Here is a 15,540-nt window from a genome sequence, read left to right as displayed (position 1 = left end):
CTGGCAAGGGATTACACCCAAAGACCTTCTAGGTCTATGTGCTCTGACTGGAATACAGACACTTCCTGGAAAGTAAGGTTGGTTTACAGAAGGAAGGAGCCTTGTTTGAAAGTGACTTCTTCTAATTGAGGGGCAGACAAAATGACAATCAGAGAAAGATTTGACAGAATGAGTCAGAGATAGGATACTCCCAACTCACGTGAGAACAGGACAAGGAAAAGAGGCTATGTAAGAGCAGCACAGGGAGAGAGACAATAGAGGTTTGTTTTGTTTTGTTTTGTTTTTTTGTTTGTTTGTTTGTTTTTTACCAAGAGTTGTTATTTGTTTTTAAACCAGGACAGCTCTACAAAGACAGGTTGCAGAGAGAACAGTAGATACAGGTTAAGACAGAATGAGCAAAATGATTAAAACATATTTCCAAAATTAGTTTGAAGCCAGGCAGAGCAATTCACTCAGAAGCCCAGAGAAGCCCATTTGAATCAGTCAGCTTGGAGCAGAGTTTGGGCCAGAACAGTTGAGCTGAACCAGGCAGCAAGAGTTCAGAAAGAGCTAGAAAGGCTTAGGATGGTTCTCATCTTATCCCCTTATCTGGAGAAGTGAAAACAACCTTTACATCTTGTGCGTGTGCTATGTATGTGCTGTGTGTGCTATGTTTGTGTGTGTGTGTTTACATATAAGAGACAGACACAAGTAGAGAAAAGGGGAGGGGAAGTGAACATGATGAGCTACTGTGCTAATGATACAAATGTAGCCATAAAGGTCATGATCACATGACTCAGTTAGGGTGCCTCATTCTTCCCATGGAGAAACTGAATTTCAGGACTAACTCTAAAGATCGTACACTAAGTCACAGAGACAGGTCACAGCAGAAGTCCTTACTTTAAGGTTTTGCCATGCAAGCTGGCCAGTAGCCAGTACAATGGCTTGCTCAGCTTAGCATGTTCGACAATATGTTAAAAAAGACGTGTAAGAGGGAAAGCTACTTTGCAACCTTGCTTTCAATGTTGTGTATTTCAAGTCGCATTGCTCTTTTTGAGTGTCACAACTGGGAGTATCCGGCCAGGGATGATGCTAACTAGTCCACAAAGTAGAAGACGTCCCATGACAAGGATTACAGAAGCTCAACTTGTCCACGTTGCAGATGTGGAGGATCCTGACTTCAAGCCAGGAGAAACCCATGGAGTTTGCATGCCTGGACATGCCCAAGGACACAGTCTCCCACAGTGTGCCCCCAGAGCTCCCGCAGAGTGGTGTGCCACTGCCTACAGCACACAGCTGTGTTCCCCTTTGGGCTGCAGGGTGTCAGGGCTGTGCCCTGTGGAAGGAAGGGCTTTGTCTGTGGTCATCACTTCACAACCTTCTGTATTCTTTCTATAAAAATGTAGACTGGGCTTTGGGGAAATTTTGATTGTCATTTTATATAAGTTTTCATGATTCCCTTTAGATTTTTTTCTGTAGCTGGGCGGTGGTGGCGCCTGCCTTTAATCCCAGCACTTGGGAGGCAGAGGCAGGATCACTGTGAGTTCGAGGCCAGCCTGGTCTACAAAGCAAGCCTAGGCCAGTCAAGGCTACACAGAGAAACCCTGTCTCTTAAAAAAAAATGTCTGTTTCTAAATACAGAACAGCTCCTGGACAGCCATTCAAATGGTAACTTAGGCGACCACTCTCAGTATTTATCATGTTCAAGCTCGCTACTTTATTTTTTCCATTATTTGGATACTAGGAATTTAATTCTGGACTTCACACACCTGCTAAGCATTCATTCCACTACCAAGCTACACCCCTATACCATATGTGGGTTACTTTAAAAATTCAACACAGTTGATTAGACAACTAGATTTACGGCAGGAAGCGTGCCTAATGTGAGAACTCAAAAACGCAAACCTGTTTTAAGATTTCAGAAAACACGTTGAAGAAGAACGCATAAACCTCACAGACAGCCCCGACACTCCAAAACCTCAATATGAAATGTAACACGGAGCCAGAAATGCGGTACTACAGAGCACTCACTGCGCATGCGCATGGCCCAGGGTTCAAGTCCCACAACAGGGAAGAGAAACGTAGCATGGCCTGACTGTGTAGAGAAAAACAACGGCTTACAGACGACTTTTGAAGCCGTCTTTCCTGAGCTTCAGTAGTCCTCAGACCTGCCAGGAAGACTGACTCAGCCATGTGTCATGTCTCTATTCTCTGTCAAAGGTCACCAAGGTACCTGTCCTGGGGCTGGTTGTGCTGAGAAACCCAGGAATAAAAAGCCGTCTTGGAGGCAGGAAGACAGTGTAGGGTGGTCGCGCTTTAATGTGTAAAAGAGATTTTTTTCTTGTCTCCTATTCCTTTGGATCAGTTTCATTTAAAGTATATTGCAATGTTCTCACTTGTGTGACGTCTGTTATTAGATGGTTTCCTACTTGTGAGATTGATAGGAACTAAAGGAACCAAGAAGGAACTTTTTCTAGCAGTCAGGAACTGACCACGCTGGCATAAGAGTGGAGTTCAGAAAGAGACCGACCCCCGCCCCCCCAAAAAAAACTAAGTCAAGGTGCATGGCGGGGAACAAACAAACAAACAAAAAGAAGCCCGGACCACAGCGACCACACTGTGTCTCAGATGGCCTGTGGAAGCTGAAAGCTGCTCCACCTTAAAACCAATTTGGAGGTCTGCAGTGGTTAGGCTTTGTCAACTTGACCCAAGCTAGAGTTCGGGAGGAGGGAACTTCACTGGGGAAAATGACTGTCAGGCTGGCCAGCAAGCATGCCTCTGTGGCGTTTCTTGATTGTTGATTGATGCGGGAGCGCCATGCCTGCACGGGGGGTCTGGCTGATGGACCCATGACTGTGGAGAGCTTGTGACGCTGCGGGTCCAGAGCCTAATTACAGCTTATCTCGAGCTATCTTAGCCCATAGAATAGCCACGTCCTGTTTGCTACTTCTCTACAGGAACTGCAGTCCTGACCACAGATAAAAATGTATGGAATATGTTAAGAAAACTCCAATTTTCCACCAACTGGAAGGCCTAAGAGTCATCAGATAACATCTCAGGCATAGCTAAGATTTCGCCCCTTTGCTGTAACCACCTAATTAATGTCCCCACCAATGTACTCAAAAAGTGCCAGGATCGCGGGCTCACCAGGATCGAGGACTCTCTTTGTTCTGCTACTGTAAAACTTCATGAGTCTGCTCTCACATTGGAACATGGAATTTGCGATATCCTAAATCTGTATTTCTGGGCCATGATCACTGAAATTTGGCTCCAAAAATAAATAAATAAATAAATAAATAAATAAATAAATAAATAAATAACCAACCCTCTTATTCTTTTTGAGGTGAGCGCTGTTTCTGCATTGGCCATAGCAACAGAAGCCAAAGTAGGCCAGGAGCTCCTCAACACCGAGACAACTTTCAGTATGTATAGTTTCCTTCCCAGCTCTTCCTTACAGAGACACTTGGGAACATATTATAACTCAGTTTTTAACTCAGACTTTTTACTTAATCCACTTAATAATTTTCTTACAGATAAGTTATAAATATTGAGATTAGTTGTGTTCTTATATATGATATGGAGTTTATTTGAAGTGTATCCATTAATTTTGCAGCTAAGTTTTTTTGTTGTCCTTCATAATGCAAACATTAGGAGCATTAAACCAGGCTATTTTCCTTATAATATAAAATAAACAAGAAGACAATGGTTTGAAACCTAGGCCTCAATTTAGACTGATGAGGACTTTCTTGTACATTTTTGTTTTATGTTTTACACATTTATAGCATTCTACAGAGGAAAAAATAAGCTCAAGTCCATGGGAAATTTTTATTTCACTTGCATAAAGAACCATTTTCAGGTTTATTTTTTTTATTATAATTCAATTAATTTATTTGTTAATACATTCAGTTGAATGTATACATGAATGTATACATTCATTTTTAAGATTTTTTTTTTAATGTGGATGAGTGCTTTGCCTGAATGGATCTCTGTGTTCCACATGTGTGCCTGGTGCTCACAGAGGCCAGATTTCCTGGCTGTGCTACCACGTGGTGCTGGGAATAGAACCTGGGCCATTGGGAAGAGCAGCAAGTGCTCTTAACTGATGCCTCATCTCTTCAGCCCCTTAATGCAGAAATCCTAACTGATCAGTAATTCTGTTTTTAAAAGTCCAATGTAAACACTGAATGAATGTATTAAGCCTCATTCCGGTAGTTGATGCCAGTAGTGGACAGTGTTTTTACCGTGACACCAATGGTTAAACTTGGGGTCTTGTATGTGCTAGGCAAGTGTTCTACCACTGACTTATACACCTAGTCCCTGAGTATATTATTTTATAGTGCCTTTTTAAAAAAAGATTGATTTTTGTTATTTTTAATCATGTGTGTGTGTGTGTGTGTGTGTGTGTGCGCGCGCGTGTGTGCTTATGTGCACATGAGTGCAGAGTCCAAGGGAGGCCACAGGCCTCAGATTCCCCGGAACTGGAATTACAGACAATTGTGAGCTGCCACGCGGGTGCCAGGAATCAAACTTCTGTCCTTGGGAAGAGCAGCCAGCGCTGTCACCTGCTGGAGCCCTCTGTACAGGCCTGTAACAAGCCGAAGCTCGAACTGTCTTCATTGCCCAGGTCAGGGGATAGAAAATGGAGTCTGGTTTCAAAACTGATGCTCAAACAGAGAACCATAACTTGGAGCCAAAGCCTGGGATGGAGAGCCATAAATTTTTCATTGGTCCAGGTGTATCTTTATGCTAAACCACACTGTTCTAAAGCAGTCGATAGAGGAGAGTTAACCACACATGCAAACTGATTGTTCTTATTAGTTCCAAATACCAAGCTTTTGCATATGTCAGCTAAAAAAAAAATAGGCTTTCCCTTCACACCTCAAAATAGTCTCATAATATTTTACTTGATTTTTAAGACAACCTGCAGGATTCACTATTTTTGGTTAATATTGCTCATTACATTTAGCAGTGCACATCAAATGCCTTAAAATACCTATTTCTCCCCACTTAGAAATTCTTATCCTCTAGAAGTAGTTAAAATGCACATATTTTGTTACAAACATTTATTTATATCAATTTATAAACTGAAATTTGTGAGTAACTTAAATGCATAAAGTAATGGTTCAGTAAATGACTGCCCTGGTATTCCAAAAGACATGCTAATGTATCATAACATGGGGAAATACTCATGTTTTCTTTTCATCTTACTCGGGGTATGAAGCAGAAAAGGGCATACGATGGAGAACACGTTTTTGTCACAAGGGCTTTAGTTAACCTGTAAGCCCCACTTTGACCAAGGACAGACAACTTCCCAGAATGCCGAGGGTGCTGCTGTTCATGTAAGATAACACGTCACATGTTTCCGCTTCAGTGGACAAAGTTGGTTACCCCAACTGCACAGGATGTGCTTGATCTCACAGAGGTACAGAAGTAGGACATACATCGGATGTATGCTTGCCCCCGACTGGACGAAAGCAGAAAGTATGCAGCCTTGTGGCTTGGCCCTTCTAGACTCCTGACTGACCTAAGTCAGTGCCATTTCTCTGGGAATCCCGTGTATGGTCCTTGCCAGTGTTCACTTTCCTGACCACTATTTAATAATAAAGCTGGCTTTGATTGGACAATCCTGGTCGGGTCTTTCTCCTCAAATCCTTCAGGTTTAACAGCAGCTGTGTAAGATGAACTTCCCATGTTACAACCTAAAAATATCAACCCATGTTGTAAATACCTTTGAGCTTTACACCTTTTTTCTTTCTTCCTTCCTTTCTTTTCTTCTTTGTCTTTGTTTCTTCTTCTTCTTCTTCTTCTTCTTCTTCTTCTTCTTCTTCTTCTTCTTCTTCTTCTTCCTTTTTAGAGGATGTAAGGGGTCAGAATCTGTGGCCTTGTGTATGGTGGGCAATTGATTTTCACATGCTGGTATGAAACAGAAAACTTCCTTCTAAACTTCCTTTTAAAGCTATAAACATAATGGCTGAACCTCAGCTGGTTCAATCTTCTGTGCTAGGTTCAACCTGAAAACACTCCCACAGCAGTCCTGAAGGAGTCAGTGTAGCCAACCTCCCTGGCTAGAAACACAACACTGTGGGTTTTCGTTCACAAGCCGTGGAACTATTAATGTGTTGTTGCACTTGTGCCCACTATCCTGAAGATAGCTCTTTAGAAATAGCCCAGAGCTTAGCACGCCAACACCCTGAGTGGTGGCTTGTGATACCACATTGCAACTTTGCTTCCTGGTTCAGGAGTTGCTCTATAAGGTGGCAATGTTTAAAAACAATGGTCTTTACAAGTCACTGAGAGCCAAGAGGAAATGACAGGGGTGCCTTTCATCTCTGCTGCTGCTTAGAAGGCTCATATTATTCACACCTGGGGAGCGGGGCGGGGAGAAAGAAGATCCTGGTCTACCATGACATATATAAAGATTTGGAACAGGGAAGGTGGCTCAGTGATTAAAAATATGACTACTAGCAGGGCATGGTGGCACACCCCTGTAATCCCAGCTCTTGGGAGGCAGGGGCAGGCGGATCTCTGTGAGTTCGAGGCCAGCCTAGTCTACAAAGTGAGTCCAGGACAGCCCAGGCTACATAGAGAAAACTGTCTCGAAAAAAGAAAAAAAAAAAAGTACTGACTGCTCTTCCTCAGAGGGCCCAGGTTCTATTCCTAGTACGCACAACTATCTGTAACTGCATGTCCAAAGGCATCCAATGTCTTCTTCTGGACTCTGTAGGCCATACATGAATGTGGTACAAAGACAGTCATATATACAGGCAAAAGACCCATACACATAAAAACATAAAAAAATGAAAAGTAAATTTAAAAAGTAAAGATTCATGTCAACTTGAAACATGACCTACACTGGAAAATCTCAAGGAGTTGACACATATCTTAGCCATAATCTTCTTACTGCCTAGTCTTTAAAACAAAAACTAACAACATATAGTACCTATTCATTTTTGTGTTTCTTTGAAACCATATCTAATTTCTTACTTGGGGATAGCACTAAGACCATAAATTTAAGTCTTTTATGGTGAGAATTTTAAAAAGCTTCTTAGAACTTTTTTGAGACTCTCTCAACCTTTTCCATCCTTAAGTCACAACTATGAACCTCTCTCACAAGCTTCGCCAACTTCAACTGTAAAATGCAACCCAGAACCCAGCATCCCCTCCTGGCCAGTGGCTGTGGCCCATCAAGTCACAGCTCAGTAGAATCAACAGCTGTTCCCAGCCCCATTGGCCAGCAGTCTTCTTAGGGTGCTGGCCAACGTGGCAGGCTTTAGGACTTTTGTTTGGTTTCTACGTGGATTTGTTGCGATTATTTGAATTAGAGACCTTTCCATTAGCACTGGCTGAGGCACTAGTTAATTTTGGGTCAGCTGCCACAGCATCATCGGATGCTAATCCATTCATTCAAACCCACACTGCTGCGTTAGGGTCAGGTACGAAAGAACTCTTGCCTCCCGTCCCCTGGGTGTATTTAGTGCTCAGGTCAGAGTTGCTGCAGCTGTGTCCTGTCACTGACTGCTTTATGGTGGCCAGGAGAGTTGAGGTTGGCTGCCAGCACTTGGAATCTGGAAGAACACATGGACACATTATTCTTTTTCTCCGAAGCTATCCAATGCCTCTTCCGGTCAGATGGGGAGATAGGCGGAGAATGTTATGAAGCATCCTAGCAGCTTGCTGCCGAGGCCACCACCTATGTGTGACACTGCTGAGAGGGAATGGGCTTCCATCTACCCTCAGCCAATCACTAACGAAGGTGCAATACTGTAAAAGCTAACCCAGGCAGCTTCTGGCCTTACTTGTGAGGAACTGTTTTCTTCACTCAAGGACTTCGCACAGTGTCCTGACTGCACTGCGAGGCCAGACAGATGGGTTTCTGTGCTCACGGAAAACAAATGAGGCTTTTAGTTTAAGTTGATTTTTTATCTCTTTTTTAAAAAGTATTTATATATTCACTTTACACCCTGGTGCCAGCCCCCTCCTTCCTCTCCTTCTAATTCTCACCCTCCCTTCCTCTTCCGCCATTAACAGTTACTGTTCTCTCTACTGCAGAGGCTGGGGGTGAGGGTGGGGGGCACACGACCCTCAGAGGTTGCAAGTTTTTACTTGGACTAGATGAGAAATGTTTTGTTTTCTTTTTTGTAAAGTGTTTTGCTCAGCGTGATGGAAAAGCAAAATACCATCATCATTATCACTGTCCTTCCACAGCGACTTTGCTCCAGATTCTGGCCAGTAACTCTGACTAACATCTGAGTCACCGCGTTTCAGATGTTATGTATTTCAACACAATTCCCAGGCTAGCAGGGCTCTTATTTATTTTGTTGTTTCAGGACCCTAACGTCCTTCTAAGTTTCCGATCTACTGTCACAGGGCAGGCAGATGAAACTGCTGCTTCAGGGATGAAGGGCCAAGAGTCTCCAAGATGTCAAAAGATTACGAAGGAGATTCAGTTAATGATAAATATTTGTGTTTCTACCATGGTAGCAGAATGAGTTTAAAAGAAGAACAATCAGTGAAAATACGGAACAGTGAAGGCGCAGAAAATGCAGGGCACTTGCTAGTTATTCACATGGCAAAGATGCATGTTTGTTCTTGTAGCTCCTCCAACAAACTATTAGTGGACGGTCTGGCCTAGCATACCACTTTTTAATAGAAAAAAATTCATTGCTTTAATTATATTTTCCTGTTTTCTGTGTCTTTTGTCATCAGTCCCAGGTTGTCTATAGACTATAAGTGTCTCTGAATCTTATGTCAATTCTTTAAAAGGATTTATTTATTTCCATTTTATGTGTATGAATGCTTTGCCTTCATGCTTTTAAGTGTACTTACTGTGTGCACGCCTGGTGCCCATGGAGGTCAGAAGAGGGCGTTGGATCCCTGGTACAGGTCTGGATGGTTGTAAACTGCCACGTGGGTGCTGGGAACCACACCCAAGCCCTCTACAAGAGAAGCAAGTGCTTTCTTCTCCTGAGCTTCCTTCCCAGCCCCTTATGTCAGTTCTCAAGAGCAATTCCTAGAGTTTGGAAAGAAGGCCCAGTGAGGACTTGAGTCCAAATCCCTGCACACACATATAAAAATTAAAATAAAAAAATATAAAAATAACTGTGTATAACCATGAACAATTATAACCTCAGCATTGTCTGGGGAGGAGCCAAGAAGATTGTCGGGGCTTGCTGGCTACCAAGACAGGCTGTGGGCTCAGTGAGAGAGCCTATTTCAAAGGAAAAAGGCTGGAAAGTGAAGACCAGGATACTAAGATATCCTGTGTGCTATTCTAGCCTTCAGGTATGTACACACATGCACACACACATACACATACATACACACACACACACACACACACACACACACACTTTTACATGGGTAATTTTATAAATCTTTTTATCTTTTTATTATTTTATACATGTTTAATTAAAATAGAATCACATCACATAGGTCTTTCCCATTCCTTCTTTTATCCCATCCCAGGTCCTGTCCCTCCAACCTCCTCCTTGCTCCTCTCCAAACTGATAGCTTATTATTGCTGCATACATTTATATGCATATATGTTTGCATGTATGCACAAATAGATAACTAATTAGGGGACTCATCCCTGGGAGAGACCATTTCTCCTTCTCTCAGCAGTCAAAAACCTTTCTTTGCTCATGGAATTTTTTTTCATGGCATCTCAAATTGATAATATTACATTTTTCAGCATCTTTATAACTTCATTATCATATGCAGTACAGAAATGCTTTGCTCTTCCTCCCTTTTACAGAGGAGAGAACTGAACCATAGCACATTTATCTTACTAGTTTAGTCTCATGTGTTAAAGACATACAGGCCATCCTATAATTGAAATTTCTATCCAAAACTATTTTACAACCTTTATTACAGAAATTTTAAAAATCCTTCTAAATCCTCCTAATGTAAGGTTAGCAATAAAGTCTGGCTCGATTCATTGTTCCTCTCCTATCCTGTTCATTCAAATATAATTTAATATTATATTACATTCTATGTGGTCCCAGAGCATCAAGTATAGTCCAACAAACACAAAATATAATGGTAGGAAGTAAAATAAACTTGATATTTTAAACAGTTTATTCATCGTTCTTAATAGAATGTCCTACAAGGGTATATATATATAGAATGTTCTGAAACATAAATTCCTAGGATTGTTGTTGTCCTTCAATCAAGCTGTTTTCATTGTGAAATCAAAAAGCAGATGTCTTTTGAAAAGAGCCTATCTGCCATTTCCCAGTCAGCGAGCATCCTAAACACATGCTCTGCTGCTGAGACAAGTGTTCTGCCTTGCCATATTGTTTGAAGGCCCTGTCGTCACAATGAAATTCTTGTGGCTGAGTTTGACATTGAAGCAGTTGGGACATTCAAGTGATGTATCTTCCAGTGTGGTTTCTGAACCACCCACAACCCCACCCTAGATCTGTACCACGCCCAGTGGGAAGAAGAGTGTGGCCTGTGAGCTGTATTGACTTGCTCCCTGGACACTAGAGTTTGGCTGTTGCCATAACAACAGCACTTTCCAGTTCCTGGAAATGTCTCTCTCTTTCTTAAAAGATTTATTTCATGTGTGTGAGTGTTTTGCTTGCATGTATGCAACACGTGCATGTCTTATACCCACAGAGGTTAAACGAGAGTGTCAGGTCCCCTGGAACTGGAGTTGTGGATGGTTATAAGCCACTGCCTGCCTGTTGACAACTGAACCCTGGTCCTCTGTAAGAGAAGAAAGTGTTCTTGTCCACTGAGCCAACTCTCCAACCTGATTCCAGCAAATTTCAATAATATTGTTTATAACTATCTCCTGGGCCCAGTATTAAAGAATGAAAATGGAAAAGAGGCGAGAGGCGGCTATAACAATGGCTCTAAGTGAAACTGTTGACCTGTGGCTATCACATCACCCACTGATGCCGCCAGTCACCAAGCACAGCCTGCATCCCCGTCTTTTTCCAGTTCTGGCATTTAGACATTAATAGCCACAGTGCTGAGCACGCCTAGCCCAGCACACATCAATACGCAATTATTCCAATCTAGGGCAAACATTCTATCACTGAGCTACACTCCCAAAAAGTCTTTTTGGAGAAGACTGAGTCAAGAGAACTATTCCCAATGTGGGGCCTTTTAAACCCAAAGTAGGCCCTGTGCAGGCTCTGGCAAGATGTGGCAGACCAAGGACACATCAACAGAAAGCAGGACCTTGGAGAAAAGAACAAAGAAATCGGGCGCTGGGCTAGAAGAAAGCTGGGATTAGGGCCTGGGTTTAACAACAGATTCATAAAATAAGGCTTGCTAATTGGAGTAGCGCAATTGCCTTCAGCTACAACCTGAAACAATTATAGTCAAGTGGTAAATCAGATACAGTATTTTGTAGAAAGTCCCTGCCCTAGGCCCATCGAATCACTAAGGGTTGATCGGAGGAAATGCCTGCTTGTGGTGCTTTCCAACTCCTGGCAGGTCGCCAAGATCTGAAGTCCTCCGGGATACTCCAGCCCACTTCCAACGCCCCAGAACTCGCTGCACTGCCTCTCTTTAATGCATTGACTTGGGGAAAAAATGTGTATTTAAAACCTGGCAGGGAGGAGTCTTGAAGATTGCTGGCCTGGGGGCTGCAGCGATGGGCTTTGGGAAGGCAAATGACAAGGGGAACTGTTCACGCTTCTGAACCGTCGCAGGCCTGTCCTATATCCCTGCGGGGTACGGAGCCGGCAAAGGGACAGGCGGCTGGCCTCCAGGGAAGCTCCTCGGAGCGCGCTCAGGTGCATCAGGCCCAGCTCCACAGCTGCTCCCGCGCGCCGCGGGAATGGAGCTCAGCTGAGGTCGTGGCTTTCCCGCCCGCAGGCTGGGGGCGGGGCGGCCCCAACTACACCCCCCACGCCCCATCCCCCAGCGCAGCCCCGGCCTCCCACATCCTCCGGGCGTCTGTCCGTCCCGCGTTCCCCACGAGAGACATGGCCGGGAGCAGTGAGAAGGCGCCAGACTCCGGGCGAGGCGTCGTGGTAAATGCAAACTCCGGACCCCGGGCTCCCTTAGCTCGCTCCCCTCCCCTCCTTTCATGATACCCCTCCCCCGCCCTCTCCTTTCCCGGGTTAGCTGAAATGCGTTCGCGTGAGAACCGGCTAAGGCTTTGTTCCTCTTCAGGGCGGAGATCGCTGGCTTCCTCGCATCCAGGCCTCCCCTCTCCACCCTGTCTGACGAAACCCCTACTAAAGTCGCTTGTTCATCCCGAGTTCCTTAGTAACTCCTCCCTTCCCTCCCTCCCTCCCTCGGCTTCCCGGCCTGGAATCTTGCGTCCTACCGGGTCTCCGCTTCTGCTAGTCACGAGGAGCCTAGCCTGCGAGCTGAGGTTTGAGAAGACCCCAGCGTGCAGCTCTAGCGGCCCTCCTATCAGCTCTGCCTCCTCACTTCAATGAACTTTCGAGTTTTGTTTTCAAAACACCTATTGAGAACTCTACTGGGCAGCCTAGATACAAAGTAGCGCAAAGTGAATGGACTCGGAGCTTTGGATCTGGGGCGCGGCTGGGCAGGAGCCCGCAGCCGGAGTTGCCCTGTGACTGGTCTGTGAAGGAAGATGTGTGAAATATCTACTAATGTGTCAAAGATGGAAGGATCGGGGGTTGGGGGTGGGGAGGGGCAGATCCAAACCTTTTCGATTCTGGGGATCGTTCAGGTGTCAACCAGAGCGTACCCACCACGTCCTAGATTCTTGGAATCAAGCTCTTCGTGAGTCGAGTGGTGGTACAGGACTAGCAGGATGGAGTGAAAAGGTGTGAGGGGGCTGGGGGTGGGGGGCGCTGATTTGCCATTAAGATTCTCATTCCTCAGCGCAGCCTGTAATTCACAGCTAATCTGTTTATGGAAATGAATGGATTGAATTAGAATGGGTGGCTCGGAAAGGAAACACCTCTCAGTTAAATAGAACTGTTCGGGTTGAAATGTGGGGGCTCAGCTCTTAATTAAACAGCAGGACCCGCCTTTCTTCAGGGAACAATGCCTTTAGCTGGCCCTGCCAGGTTCTGCTCCTACAATTGGGAACTAAGACAGTTTCTTCCTGGAACTTTTATTCTTGGGGGGGTGGGGGGGAGGGGGCCGGCAGGCGGTGTGAAAGCACACCGTCAAGATAGTTCAGGCACCCAGGTGTACAACAGGAAGGAGGGGAAGAAACAGTTAGTGGGAGTGGGGTGGGTAGCAGTGTCTTTACCCATGTGATCAAAAGGGTCTGCAGTGACATTTCACCCAAGATCTGAAGCTTACTCAAACCGAAGGTAACCATGGGGGGACCCGTGGTACAGAGACACATGTCAAGGGCGAAGAAGAGATTACTTTCACAGCTTAAGCACTCCAGTCACTGTGGGCTTGATAGGCCAGCTGGGAGGGCCATGAAAATATGAAAGAAGAAATCACTAAACTAACTCCCATACTAAGTCTAAGGCTCACAGGTCAGGATGCCCCGTAGGCGATGATTTGAAATTCATACTTGAAACTCCAGATTGTGATAGGGTAGAGATCAGCAGGGGGATAAATGAAGAATGATGTAGAAAATGGAAGAAATAAAACAACTGTTAAGAACACATGCCTGGCAAGCACCCCCACCCCCCCCAAAAAAGTGAGAGGCACACCATGAGTACAAAGCCAGATGAAGAGACCAAGAATGAAGAGCTTGTGTGGGAGAAAGCAGAGAGTAGTAGGCGCCTGGAGAACAGTTTGGTGGAAGCACATTTGCCAGGATCATGAGATCATCAAGGGTGTCAGATGCTGCCAGAATAGCAGGTTGTATGGGGAAGGGCAAGAGGCCATTAGTGAGGAGCATCTTTCAAGTAGCCACCCATTGCTAGAGTGCTTAGGGTACCACTGTGGGATGGTTAGAGCGCCACTGTATCATAAATATTAGATGCTTCTAAAGAGTAGCATGATTCAGCTTGTAGGGGTAGGTCAGTGGCAGCACATTTGCCTTGATCAAAACCCACCTCTAAGCATGATATCCCACACCTTTAATCCCAGCACTCGGGAGGCAGAGGGAGGTGGATCATTGTGAGTTCAAGGCCAGCCTGGTCTACAGAGCGAGTCCAGGACAGCCAAGGCTACACAGATAAAACCTGTCTTGAAAAAAAAATCCATTTCTAGCACCACAGAGTATTCAAAATCTAAAGGAGATAAGCCTATGGTACTCATAGGATGGGGAGATTACTAAAGTCTAAAAAGCAAACGAAAGTACAGTGTAAATATAATAGTCCCATAAATTAGTGTAAAGTTCAGAGGATTGGGTGCTGAAGAAAGGAAAGGGTTGGGAAAGCTAGGGAAGATAAGTATGCTGGCAAAATACTGAGCCCTTAAAGATAGAGTGAAAAAACCAAAAGGAAGTTATAACAATAAAAGTACTAGTAGGAAAATAATACTGGGGGTTTACTGGGCACTTCTTTTGTGTTTTTGCAAAGACTTGTACAAATAAATCTCTAAGGTGCCACACACTCTCCATTTTGCAGAAGCAAAACTGATGGCTCTGAGAGGCCACGGAGAGCCTGGGGTTACGTAGTTGTTGTGGGCACACAGGAAGCAGGTAGCAGAAGCAGAATCTGAATGAGCTTTCAAACACTGCTCTACATCAAAGGCTGTAACTCCAGAGGCAGGGCTGCTCTGGAGGACTGGTGGGTGTGTGGGAATGTACTGCTAATGTAGAATTAGGATAAAATAATCATGTGTGAGAATTGAAAGAGCCGCAAGATGGAACAGTTAGTTGGGAAGGCGGGCTTTAGACTGTAAAGCTTAGGGTAAAGCAACCAATGTGTTTAACAATGAAGGAAAAACCTGAGACAGGAGAGCTGTGGTGGCAAAGATGGTTAGAGAAAAGGAGCCGAGTGAACGGACTATTAAGTTTAAAGTCATAGCCTTTACCAGACAAAAGATACCTAAACAATGAAGTCTCTGCTTCTGGGGAACAGAAATAAAGGCAAAGACCCATGGCTGCTCTAAATTGCAAAAATAAAGGCTGGCTGAGATATCAGTCCCAGACAAGACAGTGATGTGATCTCCTTAAGGCTCAGGGAACATTGTGGAAGAGAGGGCAGAAGGAGTGTAAGAGCCTCACAATGGGGAACAGGGTATAAGGATGCCAACCATGGACTCCCGGCAGGTGGGCACACTGACAATGGGTCCCCAGAGATCAGGCCATCTTAACAGCCAGTTGTGGAGAGGAAAGGGACCCACAGGTCTTTATTTCATGCTAGTGATCTGTTGGCAACTCACAGATTCTGGGAGGGGAGAGCACTGTTGAGCCCACTAGGCTCTGATGAGTTAGTTCCAAACTGATGATCACACAGAGGACCATGGATAATGGGCCACTAAACAAAACCCAAAACTAAGAGGGGAAAGGCGGTTATACAGAGGAGGGGTTGCTGAAAGGAGCCGGAGAAAGGTGGGAGGAGGGCGGGCCCAGAATGTGAAAGAACAATTTACTAATAAAAAAAATTATGGTGGGTCTTATCAACAAAACGACTTTCAGTTGAATTGGGTAGGAGGGCCATTAATGTATTAGGAAGAATAAATAGAAGTATACAACAATTGCCAAATGAA

At 44.5% G+C, this 15,540-nt stretch overlaps 1 protein-coding gene across 3 annotated transcripts in view; it reads left to right on the top strand.

Annotated features, from left to right (window-relative positions):
• Positions 1-10,535: 10,535 nt before the first annotated feature.
• Positions 10,536-15,540, top strand: part of PRTFDC1 (phosphoribosyl transferase domain containing 1) — an 88,582-nt gene continuing 83,577 nt past the window's right edge. Inside the window, exon 1 of one of the 3 annotated variants that reach the window (XM_084781940.1) lies at positions 10,536-11,969. In XM_084781940.1, the coding sequence (XP_084638066.1) occupies positions 11,607-11,969 (363 nt within the window). In that variant the 5' untranslated portion in view covers positions 10,536-11,606. Of the gene's footprint in view, positions 11,970-12,408; positions 12,738-15,540 lie in introns of those variants that run through there. The other 2 variants (XM_084781941.1, XM_084781942.1) reach the window with 2 other exon arrangements.

Source organism: Acomys minous (genome assembly GCF_964271855.1).
Source record: "Acomys minous genome assembly, chromosome: 5".
In the NCBI taxonomy this organism is placed as follows: domain Eukaryota; kingdom Metazoa; phylum Chordata; class Mammalia; order Rodentia; family Muridae; genus Acomys; species Acomys minous.
This window is presented reverse-complemented; position numbering and strand designations above follow the sequence as displayed.